Here is an 18158-nt window from a genome sequence, read left to right as displayed (position 1 = left end):
TTTGCTTTTCAGGAGGGAAGGGATACATGAAATACATTGGATTACTGAAAACTGCTGGTGAAAGGTACATTGTGAAAGGAAGAGATGTATATATAGTTTTTGTAGGCTCTTGAAAATTTTTTCGACAGAGTAGAATGGATAAACTAGTGACCATTATAAAAAATAAAGATGTTGACTGGAAGGAAAGACCTTTACCTTGAACAAAAAGTGAAAGATCAAGTAGGAAATGACTTAGGGAAGAAGACAAGTTTGGAAGAGGTGTTAGACAGGGTTGTTGTTTTTCATCTGTTGTACCCTGTTAACATTTACGTTGAGGAGATCATAGGAAAGTGCAAGAAAGGAAAGGGTGTATGTTTTTGTGGGAAGAGTAGATTTGCTGATGACATAGTATGCTAGCAGAAAATATCAAAACATTTGCAGGATTGCTGGAGAACTTCGATAGAATGGGTAAGGACTTTGGTATGAAAATCAGTAATAAGAAAACTAAATCTATGATGATTGATAAAGAAAAAAAAAGAATGTTAGTTAACCTAGAAGGAGAGAGATTGAACAGGCGGAGTTCTTTAAATATCTTGGAAGCATTGTCTGTGATGATGTGAGATACACAAAGGAAATAAAAACTAGAATTACAGTGGGAAATGAAGCTTTCAATAGGAAGTGTTGCTTGTTGTGTAGCTTGATAAACATCTGAGAAAAAGACTTGCCAAATATTTTGTATGGGGCTGAGACAGGGACTTTTTGCAACGAAGAGGAAAGTGCTTGATGTTAAGGTAGAAAGAAGTTATGTTCATACAAAAAGGATAGCTGAAAATAGAAAAGAACAGCGAGCTAATGCTGTGTAAGGACCTACTTAATAGTAGAACACTGATGATGATGATGATTTTAATGATATATATAATATTTTGTCCTTATGAAGTAGCTCTGATATCATATCATGTTAGATTAAATACTCATGTAATATGAATTAAATTTTCTCTGTTTTTGAAATTTATTTTGACAAAAGTTTTGAATTTTTTCAAAATATGATGTCTGTGTATTACTAATATAAAATAATAATTGATAATGCTAATGCTACAGTGGTCATTTATTTCTACTTTTTTGTTTTATTTAGGATTTTTATTGGATAAGAAAGTTGGTCAGCATCAGCCAAAACGTGTTGAAAATGCAAAAATATTAATTGCCAACACACCTATGGATACTGATAAGATTAAGGTGTTTGGTTCTCGTGTACGTGTTGATTCTATGGCTAAAATTGCTGAATTAGAAGTGGCTGAGAAGGAGAAGATGAAAGATAAAGTGGAAAAGATTCTTAAGCATAATGCTAATGTTTTCATTAACAGGTGCATTGCTGTTGTTTCTTACTAGTAATTAGTTTCATTGATATTCATATAATTGCATTTATTGATAAATTTAATTATTTTTTTTTTAACTATTATTACTTTATTTAATGTTCATTTGTAGGCAACTTATATACAATTATCCTGAACAACTGTTTGCTGATGCTGGTGTAATGGCTATTGAGCATGCTGATTTTGATGGTATTGAACGCCTTGCATTAGTCACTGGTGGTGAAATTGTTTCTACTTTTGATTTCCCAGATAAAGTTAAATTAGGTCATTGTGATGTTATTGAAGAGGTATGTTGTTTAGTGATAACATTTTATTTTATATTTTCTAACAAATTTTACTGCATAAATATCATTAATATATGTACTGTATTAATTACAATGTTTATAAATTATTAGATCTTTTTAAATTACTAAAAAAAATAGATTAAAGAATTTGTGAAATATTGCCGAATTTAAAAAAAATTATAAATGGATGTATGATAAAAAATAGAGAAAAATCTAGAATTATTAGAAATAAATAATAGTAATGAAATTTAATGTTAGGGAAAACATTATTCTTGATGAATATATTTGAGGGCAAGGTTTTGGGTTAAAAACTTAGAGGTAGACCGAGAGCAACCATCATCAATATTGTTAAAGAAGAGATGGGCCTTGGTTTGTATAATGACTTGAAAAGAAAAGTGGAGATGAGAGTGACGTGGCTAAATCGAGAAGGCGAAGCCTTTATTGAATGATGATGACTGTGTTCTTGGTTCATAGTGGTTTTTCAGCATCCCATGTGTTCATCATCTTGAATATTCAACAGTGTTTAAATTCAGCAACCAACTTTTTTGCTGTTGAAAATGAAGGAGGAAGAATCCTCTGAAGTGGAATTTTATCCATTTTTTTAGAAAATATCAAAACTTGTTTATATTGTTTGATTGCCATAAATGAGCAATTATATACAAGCATCTGAAACTTAATAGCATGCCACCTTAAAATCTTATTCTTAACATATATCAAAGTCATTTTGTAATACTTGCTCCATTTCTGTGTCAGGCCGAGAACTTTCTGAACATCCCTATTATATGCGTATCTGTGACTCAACATGATCTGTACCTTCTCATTACTTTTTTGCTGATCATGGAATAGAAATATTGTTAAACACCTGATTCCCTGGTGTTTGAAGATGACTTGATTGTAGACTAATGATACTATTTCATTCAATAGGCAGACATATGCTTGAGCTTGGCAACATGACGTTGTTGGTATTATAGTTCATTGCATTACAGTTACCTGTATTTTTAGTCACTACTGAAATAACAAATATATTGTGGCATTTCTACCCAGGATTTATTTCTACCCTGTGACAAATTCAATAATCCAAATTTTCAATTTATGAAAAGAACCTATACTGCAATATAATTAGTAATATTCATGTAAGGTTTTATTTTCTGATTTACAGATTTTGTACATTTTTAAACATGTATCCATTCAAATACACCTACTTAAACAAATTTTTTTAAAATTTGAATTATGTCTGTTTTGTAATATGAATGCGTAAATTAAAAAAAATATCAATTAAGCAGAATATTAAATATGCAGAAGATACTAATATATAATTAAAATGCTGTATGTGGGTTTTTTCTTTCAGATAATGATTGGTGAAGATACTTTGTTGAGATTTGGTGGTGTACCTTTGGGTGAAGCTTGCAGTATTGTAATACGTGGTGCTACTAAGCAAATCATCGATGAAGCTGACAGATCATTGCATGATGCTTTATGTGTTTTAGCAGCAACTGTACGTGAAACAAGAGTTGTTTATGGAGGAGGTCAGCATTATTTTTACATTAACAGAAAATATATTTCGTAAAATACTTTTATGATAGTGATGCATGTTTGTGATATGAACATGATATTATGCTTTTATGATTGGTGTCAATGTAAGAAATGAGCACCAAGTTTGTTTAGATACACTGTTTTGTTGCTGTCACTTAGTGTAGTACTATCTGAGTGTGGCTGGTGTTGCTTTTCACATTTGTTACTTTTTATGATTATACTTTGAACGATGTTATAAAAAATGTTTGTTACGACTTCAGCTGGAATTACATTATTAAAAAAAAAAAACAGCAGTTGATGAAAGCTATATACGTTTAACTTAAAACATCTGGATGTTTGTTACATTAAAAGATTTGGTTCAATCCGTCTTAAAACTAATCATTCTGTATATTATCTAACTTTAAGTTTTCTTAATATTGTTTAATGTATTTTAACTTTTTGCAGGTTGTAGTGAAATGCTAATGGCTTGTGCTGTACAGAGTGAGGCTACCCAAACACCCGGCAAAGAAGCTGTTGCTATGGAAGCATTCGCAAGAGCATTACAGATGTTACCTATTATTATTGCTGATAATGCTGGTTATGATTCTGCACAATTAATAAGCGAGTTGCGTGCTGCACATACACAAGGAAATGAAACATATGGATTAAGTAAGATACTTAATAATGTTGCAATTACAATATTTATAAATTAACAATAATAATGAACATTTGTTAAAGAAAAGGAACAGAATTATTTATTTCAATATTTAAAAAAAAGTTCTATAACAGAAACTTCAATCTTGATACCAAGAAAGTTCCGTAGCATTAAGAATCGTAGGAAAGTCTAAAATTCCAAAAAAACCTCCTAGAGAGCTGACAAGGGTGATTTGAAAAAGGGACTTGAAAATAAAGAAACAGTTACCATTTGTCAATCAATTCACAATATCTCCTGATTAAATTGTTTGATTATAGTCGGCTACAGAGCGTAGCCAGCGGTTTATTTCAAAGAAGGCAGGCCTTCTTACCTCCGGGCGTATGCGGGAAATTGAAGACCAAGGTTTTGATTCTTGGCAAGCTAGGTGGGCTGATTCTTCTACTGGCCAACGGGCATGGTTATCCTTGTCCCGGGGGGTGCGGTCGCGCTTCGACGGGAGCATTTTGTGAGCTAACGACATTGTCGGCGAGGCGTCTCTGGGTGCCGCTTCAGTGGTATGCAGCGGCGTTTTGACGGCGGTTTACGATAGATGGTGAATGTCACGCAGGACTGCGCGATGGAGCTGTGTGGGAGTAGGTGTTCATTCTCCTCTCCCAGGCAGACCGGAGCGGAGTCAGTTAGGAAACTCATACGAGTAGTAAGCGGGGTTCTTTAAGGGAACTAGGTCTAAATTTCACTGTGTTAAGCTTTTTAGTGGGAAAGTTTTGTTATAGTGGTTGTTGCTTGGATCTGAGACATTCAATAAATTGGCTCATTAATAGTTAGTGCTAGGCGCGGGGTCTTCGTTCCGCGGTTAGGCTTCTAGCTTAGTTCTTGAGGGCGACGTGGTAGCTGCAGGTGTCTGTTGTCTTCTTTCTGAAGGCATAAACACTAAAACTATCTCGGGGTGAATTTTACCGATGCAGATGTCCCTCGGGGCATCTCTGCGGGGCCTGACCAGAAAGCTGTGGTGCGCAATCAGTTTGAGGGCGAGAAGATGTCCTCCGTTAAAGCCACTACTGGCTAGACGAACGGAGGGGGTGGTGTAGCGACCGGACACGCTACGAGGTGGGATCTTCTCCCCTCGGGGAACTCGAGATGTTTGATTATAGTGAAATAAAAACCTAATATAGGATTTGGGTCATTGACCTGGGTTGTATATGTTACTCTATAGCATAGAGTATACAAATTTCCACCAAATTTTGTTAATGAAATTGTAATTAAGTACTGCATTTGATGTACACCATAGGTCTATATTTTTTATGATGTTGTTCATCAAAAGAAAAGAAAAATTTATGAGTAATGTAATTTAAGGTATTACACATCTGAATTATTACTTGACTCTCCAAAGTATTAAAAGGATAACTTTTAAGTAATAAACAAGTAATCACTATTAGAAAAAGAATTTCAAAAATTCATGAATGGAAAAAATAGAAAAAATGGCAAATAGAAAAAATATTTACTCTGTTGGTATTGTCATTATATATAACCCATCAAACATACCATCAACACACCAATGGTATGTTGAATATCTACATATCGTGTCCTTATTAAAACTATGTGTATGAGTAATAACATGTACTAATTTACTCTCAAACTCCTGTAAATATATTTCTGACATAATTGCTGATAGTAGAAATCTCATACATAAGATATTCTTTTAATAGTAAAATCACTTATAAAGATATGATTAATAGAACAAATACAAACATACGAGGGATATCTCTAAAGTAAAGACTGCTGGGAAATTCTTTCCTTAAATTTGGTGAATTTGTGTCTTTCATGGCTATGCGTAATGTACACACTGCATTGTTGTCTATAAGATGTAGCGTTTTAGTATCTTTGATTACATTTGAGTTATTACGTTATAAAATGAATAGGAAAATCGATATTGCCACTGACTGTGAAATTTGTGGAGTCATACGTTTTTTAAACCATCAAAACGTTAAGCTGGCTGAAATTCATAGGCAGTTAGTTGGTTGCTGTGTACAGTGATAATGTATTCAATGAAAGAAACGTCCAAAAATGGTGTGAAAGGTTTAGAAATAACAGAATTAATGTGTATGATGAAGAACGTTCAGGGAGACCCCCTATAATCACTGAGGACTTTTTGAAACGTGTTGATGATGAAATCAGAAAAGATCATTACTCAATGATTTCCGACCTGGTTTTTCTTTTTCCTGATGTTTCAAGAGCTATTACTGGTCGCATTGTTCGTGACCTTTTAGGCTTCAGAAAGGTGGTGAAAGGTTAATCAGTGGCTAAACGAATTGGTGGCAGAAGAATATGATGAGGGTATATTGAAGCTGGCTTATCACTATGTCTTAATTCATGTGGCGATTTTATTGAGAAACAGTTTGTAGTTTAAGAGGAAAAAAATATTTATAAAGTTTTCAGGATAATTTTTTTTACAATGAAATGGTCTTTACGTTAACTTTTTAGGTTATCTTTAAAATAACCTCTCATAATAACAAAAAAAAGTTAAATAATGAAATAAACATCATAAAATAATATAGAGGTTGAAAATGGATATGATACTACTGTAATTAATAATATTTATAAATAACTATCTAAACAATAAAAAAAATAAACTATCTTCAACCGATACATAAGACACAAAAGAGTGAAGAAATGTACATCAAGTATTTTATATTTAAATAATATCATTGAAAACATTAGTAAAACTTTTAATAAGAAACATCAAAACTAACATACAAATCTAATAACCACATAATAAAATATCTACAAAACAAAAATAATGATTGTATGGTATTTATATAGGAAAAACAAATAAATCTTTTAAAACTAGATTTCTTAAATATGATAGAAATTACAAAAATAATAAATTACATTTATCTGATACGGAAGACAATCTAGTAAATAATAAAGATTCTATTTGTGATATTAATTCAGATTTAGAAATACAGTAGACTCGCAGTTATCAGAGGTAATTGGGACTGAGACCACTTCAGATACAGAAAAACGAAATGGAGGTTAAGTATGCTGTTGGGCTAAAAATATACAGAATTAGTGTATTGTAAGAAAAAATGTAAAATAAACAATTACAGACCTGTAAGCATGTAGAAACGTAAGATTATTTTTTTTGTAAAAAGTCAGATTGATTTTTGATTCAGCCTCTGTGCTGTTAGATGATGTGCAGTTATGCCAACACTGTAGAGACAGTATATCATGTGGTGTGCACTCTTCAATAATTGTCTTATCGTTGGTCTTCATTGTACCAATCACGAATATCTTCGCTGTTGATTTGATCTTCAACAGGTAGCTCATTGGCTAGTTGCACTAGTTCATTTACATATCCTGTTCTGGCACTTGGGGGGGGGGGGGGGGTCCTTCTAAGCCAAATAAATTCTTCCAAGATTTTTGAATGGAAGTGGTTTTCATCTCATCCCACGCTGAACCAATCCAGTATGCTACATCTTTTAAGGTGACTTTCTTTAAGGCCTCCCTAACAGTTATTCCTTCATCTAATTTTGCGATCAACGTCTGGAATAGCCTTTGCCAGTAATTTCTCTTTTCTACTAACCCCTGGTCTAGAGATTTTATATAAGTGATGTCACATTAGGGGGCTTTACTATCACCACTACACAATTCTTTGGCATCTGGGTGAGATAGCGCATTTTCCAATAATAAAATAGCTTTCCTGGGGAGCTTACTTTTCTTTAAAAATGCTTCAGTGACAGGAACAAATTCATTAAAGTACTAGTCACTAATCCATTCATGCACTTCTTTGATTGCGGTACATTGTTGGTAGTCAGTCAGTTGACTTTGTATTTTTAAAGGCTCTTGGGGTTTTAGATTTTCCAATAAGCAGAGGACTTAGTTTCAAAGAGCCAGAAACGTTGCAGGTACTCAGAATAGTGACTTGCTCTATTTTCTTTAAATCCACAAGCAGTTTTTTAAGGTTTTACTTCTAAGGTTTTTAAAGGTAGCATTCAAAAGTTAAGACCAGTCTCATCAGAGTTAAAAATTTCTTCTGATGTTAATCTTTCCTTGAAATTTCTTCCATTTTAGACTGAAATTCCACAACTGTAGATGAGTCAACTGACACTTTCTCCCCACTAGTATTCAGCTGCCTTATGCCATATTTCTTCTTCCATCTGTCCAGCCACACATCACTTGTAGTGAATGTTTCCTCGCTGTCTTTAAACACCTGGTGGAACTCAAGCGTTTAGCTTGAAGCAATGACCCACTTACAGGACTGCCCATCCTTCGTAGCTGCGAAAATCACAGAAAAAGTGCTTCAGACATCTGCTCATAGTTGTCCTTCTTCAGTATTTTGACTCAAACTGTTGCCTCTACTCGCACTTTTGTTTACAAATTTTTCAATCTCTTTCCAGTTATGTCTCCAATCCTCAACAGTCACTTTCCCAACTCCCAAATCAACAGTGACTTTTTTAATTGACTCGCCATTGTCCAACCGTTTTATTGCATTAAATTTCATTTCAAGAGAAACTACAACTCTTGTTTTCTACTCATAGCGCAACACAGAATTCAGTAAAAGTACAGGCTTCAACACACTAACACAACCACATTTAGTGCAACCGCAGAGATTTCTGAAACTGACAGGTGACTGTGACTATGCAAAGATTGATGGGTGAACCCGATGATTTCTGAACTCAGTTAGAGAGGAGACATTGCATGTGAAGCATATGAATGTCGCTTCCCGCCTTGATTATCTTGCTTTATATTTATGTTTTATCTTCCTGTAACTAGCTCGGTTAACCAGAATTTGGATAATCACGAGTGCACTGTATTACAAATTTATAAAGATTACATAAAATTAATATATTATAAAAATATTACATATATAAATGTGAACAAAATTTCAGTTTGATAAACCATCAAACAGTGTTTGAGGGAGACAGCCTTATAAAAATTGTAACAGACAGCAGCACTTGTGTACATATGCAATCTTCATTATTTTAGTATTTTTATTACTCGATAACAGAATTATTTCAATCATGAGTGAGGATACAGGATCCCATAAAAGTACATACATGAAAAATTAAAATAATATTCTGCACTGTGTGGCTTAATTAGTAGAATTGAAATTTGTACATTATTATAAATTAATAAGAAATTGATCTCCAGTAGTCGTATCTTTAATTGTGCTTTTTTCTTGTCAGCCAGTGATATAAATTTATTAATTGTTGTTACAGATATGGATATTGGAAAGATCGGTTGTATGAAAGAACTAGGAATTACTGAATCATTTGTGGTTAAAAGACAAGTACTTTTGTCTGCTGCTGAAGCTGCTGAAATGATACTTAGGGTTGATAGCATTATTAAAGCTGCACCTCGTAAACGTGTACAGGATCGTGGTCATTGTTAAACCAATAATAATAATTATTATTACATTAATAATTTCTTATTAATTATATATTTGAAATTTTTCTTTGTAATTATCTTCTAAGAATATACAATGTATTTATTTCATTTTTCCGTGCTAATTAAAACTAATTAATTGCTTAATTATATATACATTACTGATTTTGTATTATTATTATTAAGTGTAGTTTATTACTTTCACTAAATATTTAATTATATTAATAAAATTAAAACATCAAATTTATAAGTATTATCATTCAAAAGATGATTATGGTTTTTAATAATTTGGTAATAATTAATTAAGAATATACATTTTTTATTATAATAAACTATTCAGCGTAACAAAATTGCATTAATTGTATTTATTTTTGCTTCATTATATTATCTAATATAAAGGAAATTTTATAAAATAAAATTAAAGCACACTTTTGTCTTTTTCACTCCATTTAAATTTTTAAATGTAAATCTGTGATAGCTTATAAAATTTCATTTGTTTTGATTAAAATTAGTAACTCAAAAACTTCATACTGACTACTAATGTAGTTTTCCATTATTAACTGGAAAATTTTTTTATCAAAGGAAATTTTTAGAGTAGTTTGTATTTATAAATATATCTTGAGCAGGTAAGTGAAATAATAATGCTATCACTGAAAGTCATGAATTTTACAACCAGGAGTTGGAAAAATTATTTTAAAAAATAGGAAAATTATAATGCAGTTGCTAAAAATAGTATTTTTGTCAAAAGATTGTTGAAGTACATGTTGGATGTAGGTTCTTAAATTTGTTATAAACTTTCTTCTTCGTGTATTTTTAATATTTCCCATTAAATTTTAAAGACGGACAAGTTAAATTGTTGCCATCTAATAAGTCTACAAATGTAAAGATGTGTGTCTCTTTTGTGTGTCCTTTGTTATAAATTTAATAAGTACAGTGTGATTTAATGGTCTCATTTCCTACATACATTTTGTGTGAAGTTAGGAAACGCAATGTGTGTGGTTTCATGCCAAATAGATTAGATAACGCAGTGGATTTAATTTTGGCCATTGGTTTTCTGGCGGAAAAAAATTAAGAATGTTTTACATAAAGTTGGTTGTTGATATAATTTAGAGAACATTTTATGATTCTTTGAGTAGGAAAAAGTACTAGAAAAAAATGACTAAATTGAAATTGGTATCATATTATTGAGAAAGAATGCAGATAAATGATTAAGGAACTCCGTAGATTAGAGTAAGAACTCTTCATCTGTAATGATGGAAGTTTTCTATCTATTGTTCAGCATTGCAATGAAAGGAGTGAATAATTAAGCAAAAAGAATTAAGTAAAATTTTAGAAGGTTTATAAAAATTAACTCTTTAAGGATTTTATAACTTAATTTTATTTTATCATCATTGTGTGAAGTGAAGATAAAATGTCTTTTGCTGATGTTATGATAACAGCAGAAAAAGTAGAAAATGTAAAAAATTGGCTTAGTGTTTTGATTGATGTGATGAAATTGCAGTCATAAAATAAATATAGAGAACAAACTGAATATTTTTGGAAGAGATATGATAATAGAAAAAGAGAGTGCTGTGCAGGAATGGCAAACTGTGTGAGTGTTCAAAAGTTTTACACGTTCAGGTAGTTAGATTTTTTAAAAGGGAAAAAATTGTAAATTTAGATGACTGCAAAATGTGTTTGTGCTTAAATCATTTTTCATGGAAACAGAAGGTACTGGAAAAAAGCCAACATTCTCCAGTGATGTAGAGAATGAACAACTATAAAGTCAGAGAAATGAAATCCTTGAGAGCACTAAAAGGGATACAAGAAGATATGGAGTGAGAAACATTGATGTAAGAAGTGATATTTAGCAACAGAAAATTTAGGGGTAAGGTAAAGGTTATGATAAGATTGGTGTGTTATGAAAATGGACACAGAAAGGTTATTTTCCATTAAATTATGTTCTGCGAGTTATAACTAAATGTTATGCAGAAGTGAAATTTTGAGAAAACTAAATCTTATTTAATATTGTTATCAAAATTGGTTCAACTATATTATTGGTATATTAGCTATATTAGATTTCAATTTTTACTTACATTTTTGTAAAGTGGACAATTGAGATAATATTTCACAACTGGTGCTATCTATTTAGCGTAATATATAATTAAAATTTTATATGTTTAAGTTATTCCCAGTTTGTGTGTTTTATTTTCATGTTATCTACACATTGCATACAAAACTGAGGCTAAAGAAAGGGCTTTTACCAGATTTTTTTTTTGACGTGAAAGGTCTTTAAAATCACAGTTTCAGAAATCACAATTTCTGTTCTGGTATGATTCAGAACAGAACAGAAATTTGTAGCGTAACGAAAAGGTCTATATCATCCTGTCTTAATAACTCCCTAACTATTAGTCTCAAAGACATAAATGCGGCATCATTTTACAACTTACATGGTCAGCTTGCCGATACATCTGAGTTTGCATCAGTGGTTAGCGGGTTGGTGGGGAGGGGGCACAGTGCAGATCATCCAAAACTGGCGCTCTCGCTCATTACTTTCAGTGTAGCTCACAACTTAAACATGATAGCACATGGTGATTAGTGTGTTTGAGTTTAGTTTGTCGAGTTAGATTGATTCAAGTAATAATAAGTGTATTTTTTTATTTTAATTTGGTTTCTATCTCAATTTGTGACTGTTCTATTGTATGTACAAGATTATGCATGAATAACAAAACTTGTTTTATGTGAACATGTGAAAAATGAACTTATTTAAATTAGATATTGGTAGTCTACAAGATTAAAAATTTTAGCAGTGTCTGGTATTTTTTCACTGGTGTAAAAATAGATTTTTGTTATTTAATTTCTTTACAGAATAAAAAAACCCTTATGTAAAATCTTAATCTCAGGATGAATTTTGAATTTGCAAAAAAGTTCTAAAGACCATTGGAATTGTGTATTTAATTTTAATGTTAATTCTTGAAATTTCAATGGAGGGAAATGCATTTGTCATTTATATGTTATAAATAGATGTAAAGATTTTAGGTAATAAAAATTAAAGGAAATAAAATTTGAAAAAGATTTTGGGATTAACTGAAGGGGATAGCTTTTGGATAACAAAAAATTCTGGTACGTAAAGGAATTGAGGTTATTTTTCACAAAATTTAATTGAATCTGCTAAAATAAAGCTTACATTTTAAAAATATTTCTTTCTCAAGTATATTTTGATTTTTTTAAATCTGCTACAAAATCAATATATTATATTTTCTTAGTATTCTTTATTATGTTAGTAGTTACAAAGTTACAATTTATTTGACCTATATTAAAAATATATAAATATACATTATAGAAAAGCAAAATTCAGCACATACTAGTGAATAAAAAACTGTATTTGTAAATAAATAATGGAGCAATTCATCATTGGTGGTTCACTTAAAATGCAAATTTCAGGCTAGTATTCAATATATACTTTGTTCTGTACATGGAGTATTTATTCTAATGAGATTTCATGATTTTTCCGAAAAGTAAAAGAGTAATAGTTTTATTTACTATTTATATTGACTTTTAAACTTAGTAAAAAGTATCTATCGTATTAAAACCTTTATTTTGATTAGAACTTAAACAACTTTAATTGACAAATCACAGGCAAAAGATTACAAAAGAGGGTGAAATGAGTAACAAAAATTAACTTAGAATAAAAGTATAATTTTTCTAACAATAACAGATATGGTAATTCAAAATAATAGAATTGGAAAGTTTGGTAGCAGTAGTACATCTTTTATATTTTGCTCCAGATTAAAAACTTGTAGAAGTTCAATCAAACAAAGGATATTTTATTAAGATTTACTTTACCTCTTAAAAGTAAAAAAGTAATAAGTAAAAAAGTAAAAGGTAAGTTATCTTAATGTCATTAAGATAACTTAGAAGAAAAAAGCAAAAGGTTTTTAAGTGTTAAAAAACTAGAACTGACAAAAGAAATTATAAGGCAATTTGTTTTTGAATAAAATTAAAAAGAAATAAAAAAACAGTTTTATTATTAAAACATCAGGAAGGAAATAAAAAGAAAAACAAGCACCAAAACTAGTAAGAACAGAGAAAACATCTGATAGATATATGTTAAAATGTATTTATAGAAACTAAAGTAAAATAAAAGAAAGATAAAATTGTAGAACCATAACATTATTTTATGATATTGGTGAGGGTTCAAGTCAGAGTGGAATGGAGGCCCATCTCAAAAATCATGCTTTTATTTAGCATAATTATTATTTAAAAATTTATATAAACTGCAAAATGACATGTTCTAAAAAAAGCCAAAATTATATTGTTTTTAATAAATATTACAGTATGCAGTGAGCTATAATAGCCATTAATGCATGAGTGTGAAGTAAGTTATGATATGATCCTTAGCGAGTGTAGCTATTTAATCTGATTAAACTCATCTGATTAATCTAAGTAAAAAAACAGTAAGTAAAAATTGGTCAGTGGTTGAAAAGAGTAGGCTTTTGATTAGTTAAACACCTTTATTATAATGAAAATCTATTTCAGTATGATACAGGTTCCAGCCACATAATTCAGACTTTATAATACAACTGTAGAAAAATATTTTTAAAAAACTATTTTTTTTGTAATATAAATAATAATAAGTTTGTTATATAATTTATAGTTAGCTAAAATAAAATGCATCAATGAACAGTATCATTACCAAGTAAATATAATTTTTCCCCAAAAAGGAATACTTCAGTTTGTTGCTTCACACTATATACCACATTCTTTCCTATGTATGTGGCATATGAAATGCAGCTGTACAATCCTATTACTAAAAATTTATCCCACAAAGAACTAGCTGTCCTAAAAAAAAATAGTAACTGAACAAATTTTAATTGAAATTGCACTATCAGTTCTAAGTCTGATGAAGGTTATAAACCAAGTGACAATATCCTACATTATTGATGTTGTCAAAAACTTGTTTAAAAAATTACCCATGTAAATCAGTGAAATTATAAATTTGTTCTATTAAAAGTAAATGATTACTTACTTAAATGCATATGCGTATGACAGTTTTGTGCGAAATGGCGAATCCGTAACTGCTGTTCAGCGAGATTTCCGCCGTCAGTTTAATATCTATCGTAATGCAAGTGTCCCTTCTCGTAACACAATATTGCGATGGGTAAACAACCTTCGAACAAGTGATTCAATATTGAAGAAAAAACCACCGGGTCCCTGACGAACTGCTAGCACTCCGGAGAACATCGAACGAGTAAGGGAAGCCGTCGTCAGAAGCCCACGCCGCTCTATTCAGAGGCATTCAGCAGCGCTTCAAATGAGCACAAGTACGGTAAGACGAATTCCGCATACAGACCTGCATTTCCATCCTTACAAGATAGCCGTCGTGCAGCAGTTAAACGAGCAAAATTTCACGCAGCGATTACAATTTTGTCGACAAATGCTTACCGTTTTTGAAGAAAATGAAAATTTGTTATTGTTAATGAGTGACGAAGACCATTTTCATCTGAATGGCTTCGTCAACAAACAGAATTGCCAGTATCGGGCAGAAAGAAACCTGCATCAGCTTCACGAGAGACCTCTTCATAGCCCAAAGGTGACTGTCTGGTGTGCAATAGAAAAGGTCGGTGTTATTGGACCATATTTTTTTGAAGAAAATGACGCTGCCGTAACTGTAACAGCCGATCATTACATTACGATGTTGAATATGTTTTTCATCCCTGAGTTACAAAACTGGGGAATCGATTTTCAAAATGTGTTATTCCAGCAGGATGGAGCTACAGCACACACAGCAAGGGCAACGATGGCTATTCTCCATAACTTGTTTCCGGGACGGATCGTTTCCAGATTCGGCAACATTCCTTGGCCCCCTCGGTCCCCCGACTTGAGTAGTTGTGATTTTTTTCTGTGGGGGTTTCTGAAATCGCATGTGTTTGACAATAAACCGCGTACATTAGAGGACCTAAAGATCACAATTTGTCATCACGTCACCCAGATTGATGTAGACATGCTGCAAAGAATTGAGGCCAGTTACTGTGAAAGGCTGCAACAATGTATTGCCCAAAATGGACATCACTTGCTGGACATAATTTTTCGTTCATGAGTAAGTAACAAATACTTTGATTTAACAAGTGTTTCAGTACCAATAAAACTTTTTTAAAGTAAATATTCAATTTTTTATGATTATTTTAAAAACATCCGGTTCCCGTGAATGACCCTGTACAATATATTGGTTAAACCACTTAAAACTGAACCAAGGTAGCTCGAATTACAGTTATTGAGTATCGCCTTTAATGCTGCTGCTATACTAGTGCCATTTTTGATTGTGTATATTATTTCTCTCATCTGTTGTCAGTTGTAAGCTGTTCGTGCTTCAGTGCAATATATTTTTGTTTTTCTAAAATGCCTTAATTCAGTTGAGTTAAAGGATTGCTACAGTAGAAGAATATATACGTTCTAGATTTTTTCAAGGAATGTGTCTAATATTTACAAAAAATATTCAGGATTCCAACAAAGAATAGCATATACAATTTGGTTAAAAATTGATTACAACAGGGTCTACACCTATGTAGAATAGCGTACACCTTCCATTAGGACTACAGAGATTGTAGCCAATATATAAAGAAAAATCTCTGCTAGTTTGAAAAAATCAATACATAAGTTAACATAACAAAGTGATGTAAAATGTGTATCTTACCATAAGATTCTTCATGACTTAAATTAATAACCCATATCATGTGACAACGTTAGAAAATAAACTGTCTGGAACATCTTATTGTTTGTGACTGGCTTCTCAATAATATTGTTGATGGACAGACAGACCCATTGCTTATTTCATATCAGATGAGGCATAGTTTCATTTATCTGGGCATGTTAATTTACACAACACCAGGAATTGGATGACTGAAAATCCTCACTGGATGTTTGAGCATTCACTTCATGGTGAAAAAATTAGTGTATGGTGTGCTGTTTCTGATAATCACAGTGGGATCAATATTTTTTCAGTACAGAAGTGTACCATATAATTTTAAAAGAATTCTACTGTTCAGTTAACAAATTGAGGAAAAGAGTACAGCTTCTTTCAAGACTGAATTCTTTGAACGAGTTGAAACAGTGCGTCATATACATCAAACAATTCGCTACCTGCATTCATTTGGCTTTTACATTAGAACAAACCGTCGGCAGAGGGTGGCCTTCATGTTCCCCAGGATTCTTTCCTTTGAAGCATGTAATTTGTGGGAATCCCCTTAGTATTGATGAACTGAAGACAAACATTCATCAAGAAATCAATGGTATTGACTACAATGATTTACATCAATAGGGTCATTTGAGCACAAAAGGGCATTACTGCTCACTTCAAACATATTTTGTAAAAATATGAAAAATTTGTTAATGTAAATACAAGAGCGGATCAACAAGTAATCTGTGCTGGGAATGAAAATGTAAGTTTTTGACAAAACTTTTATTTTTTCAACATAATCTCCTTTTAACAGAATACACTTTTCCCATTTTCCCTTCCATTTTTTAAGCCCTCAAAAAAATACGATTTGTCAAACTCTTCAAAACAGGCTTCTGTCTCAACAACAATCTCTTTGTTTGAGGCAAATTTTTTTCCTGCAAGCTACAGTTTCATGTTGGAGAACAGAAAGAAGTCATACGGAGCCAGGTTGGGCATGTACGGTGGGTGGAGCAGCAATTTATAGTGCGATTCATGCAATTTGGCTGCAACAATTCTGGATGAGTGAACTAGTAGGTTGTGGTGATGAAACAGCACTTTTTTCTTTGCCATGTCTGTTTCAATTTCTTGTTTTATCGGTCTAATAATTCACTGTAGTAAAATAAGCAAATTATGGATTGATATTGTTCTTTTTCCATTGTATTAAAAAACACCAAATAGAAATGGCTGCCAAATAAAAACTAACCTAAGAATTAGTTTGAAATTGTAAATTGCATAGTTTGATAGATGGTAGTATACTGTAGTAATGCTAACTTTCCTCAGCAACCTCACCTGTCTTCAAACATGTGTGCTTATTGATCCACCTTTGTATAGAATTTTTTTTAATTTACATTTTCATTTCATTCGTAAAATGTTACATATTGCAACTGTGTTTAGTTTGTAGCAATTTGGTTTTAAGTTAATTACCAGATGTAATAGGCCTGATCATTATGCAAATTAAATATACTGTTAATGTATTCATGGTGTGATTTGAGTAATTTTACACATGTACATTTAATAGATGTAGCAAGAAGGGGATCCAATTTCTAATTTACTAAACCAATGCTGCCATTCCCACACTTAAAACATACTCTGCTAAAAATTTAGTAGTTCTCTCACCTTGCAGTTGCACAGGAAAAATTGTAGTGAATTAATTTACATGTGACTGCCCACTATTTTGGTAAAAAAAATGATTGCAAACATTCAAAATTACTGTACCTTCCATCAGAAATGAAATTAATCTTATTAGAAGAAAAAAGAAAACTGTTGTAAAGTCAAAAAGTAACATCTCATACTTTTAAATAATTAAAGTTGAAAATAAGATTATGGTTTTGGTGTTTTTTTCTTTAATGACTATTTTAATTTACAAAAGTTTTTTTTATGAAGAAAATATTAAATTTCAAGTGATACAGTTTTTGTTTTAGGTAAAATAATTTAGTTCTAAGAAAAAAATATTGGAAACTAAAAAACCTGGCAAAGTATTCCATGACTGCCGGTCAAAAAGTAGTGTTGTAAGTCATAAAGAATTGTACAATAAAAAACAAAATTCTAAAAAATTGTTAAATAAAAGAACCTTAAAAAGGTCATATGTTCTTGCATGATTTTTCTAAATTAAAAAGACATTATAACACTAATTCTCACCAAAATTAAATAAACTTTGAGATCCAAAATGTTTGGACCTCAAACTTTTGGGGCCCTAATATCAAGAGGTTCTTTTATTGATTGTGTTATTATTACCAAATAAAAAATGTTCATTTATTTATTTTTGTTGCAGCTCATTG

At 31.4% G+C, this 18158-nt stretch overlaps 1 protein-coding gene across 1 annotated transcript in view; it reads left to right on the top strand.

Annotated features, from left to right (window-relative positions):
* Positions 1–9540, top strand: part of LOC142321378 (T-complex protein 1 subunit beta-like) — a 62665-nt gene extending 53125 nt beyond the window's left edge. The window contains exons 7-11 of the mRNA XM_075359409.1: positions 1112–1340; positions 1462–1636; positions 2982–3159; positions 3611–3814; positions 9020–9540. Of these exons, the coding sequence (XP_075215524.1) occupies positions 1112–1340; positions 1462–1636; positions 2982–3159; positions 3611–3814; positions 9020–9192 (959 nt within the window). The 3' untranslated portion in view covers positions 9193–9540. The remainder of the gene's footprint in view (positions 1–1111; positions 1341–1461; positions 1637–2981; positions 3160–3610; positions 3815–9019) is intronic.
* Positions 9541–18158: the final 8618 nt, after the last annotated feature.

This window comes from Lycorma delicatula, chromosome 3 (assembly GCF_047948215.1).
Source record: "Lycorma delicatula isolate Av1 chromosome 3, ASM4794821v1, whole genome shotgun sequence".
NCBI lineage: Eukaryota > Metazoa > Arthropoda > Insecta > Hemiptera > Fulgoridae > Lycorma > Lycorma delicatula.
The sequence above is the reverse complement of the archived record's forward strand: the minus strand, read 5'-3'. Positions and strand labels throughout refer to the sequence as shown.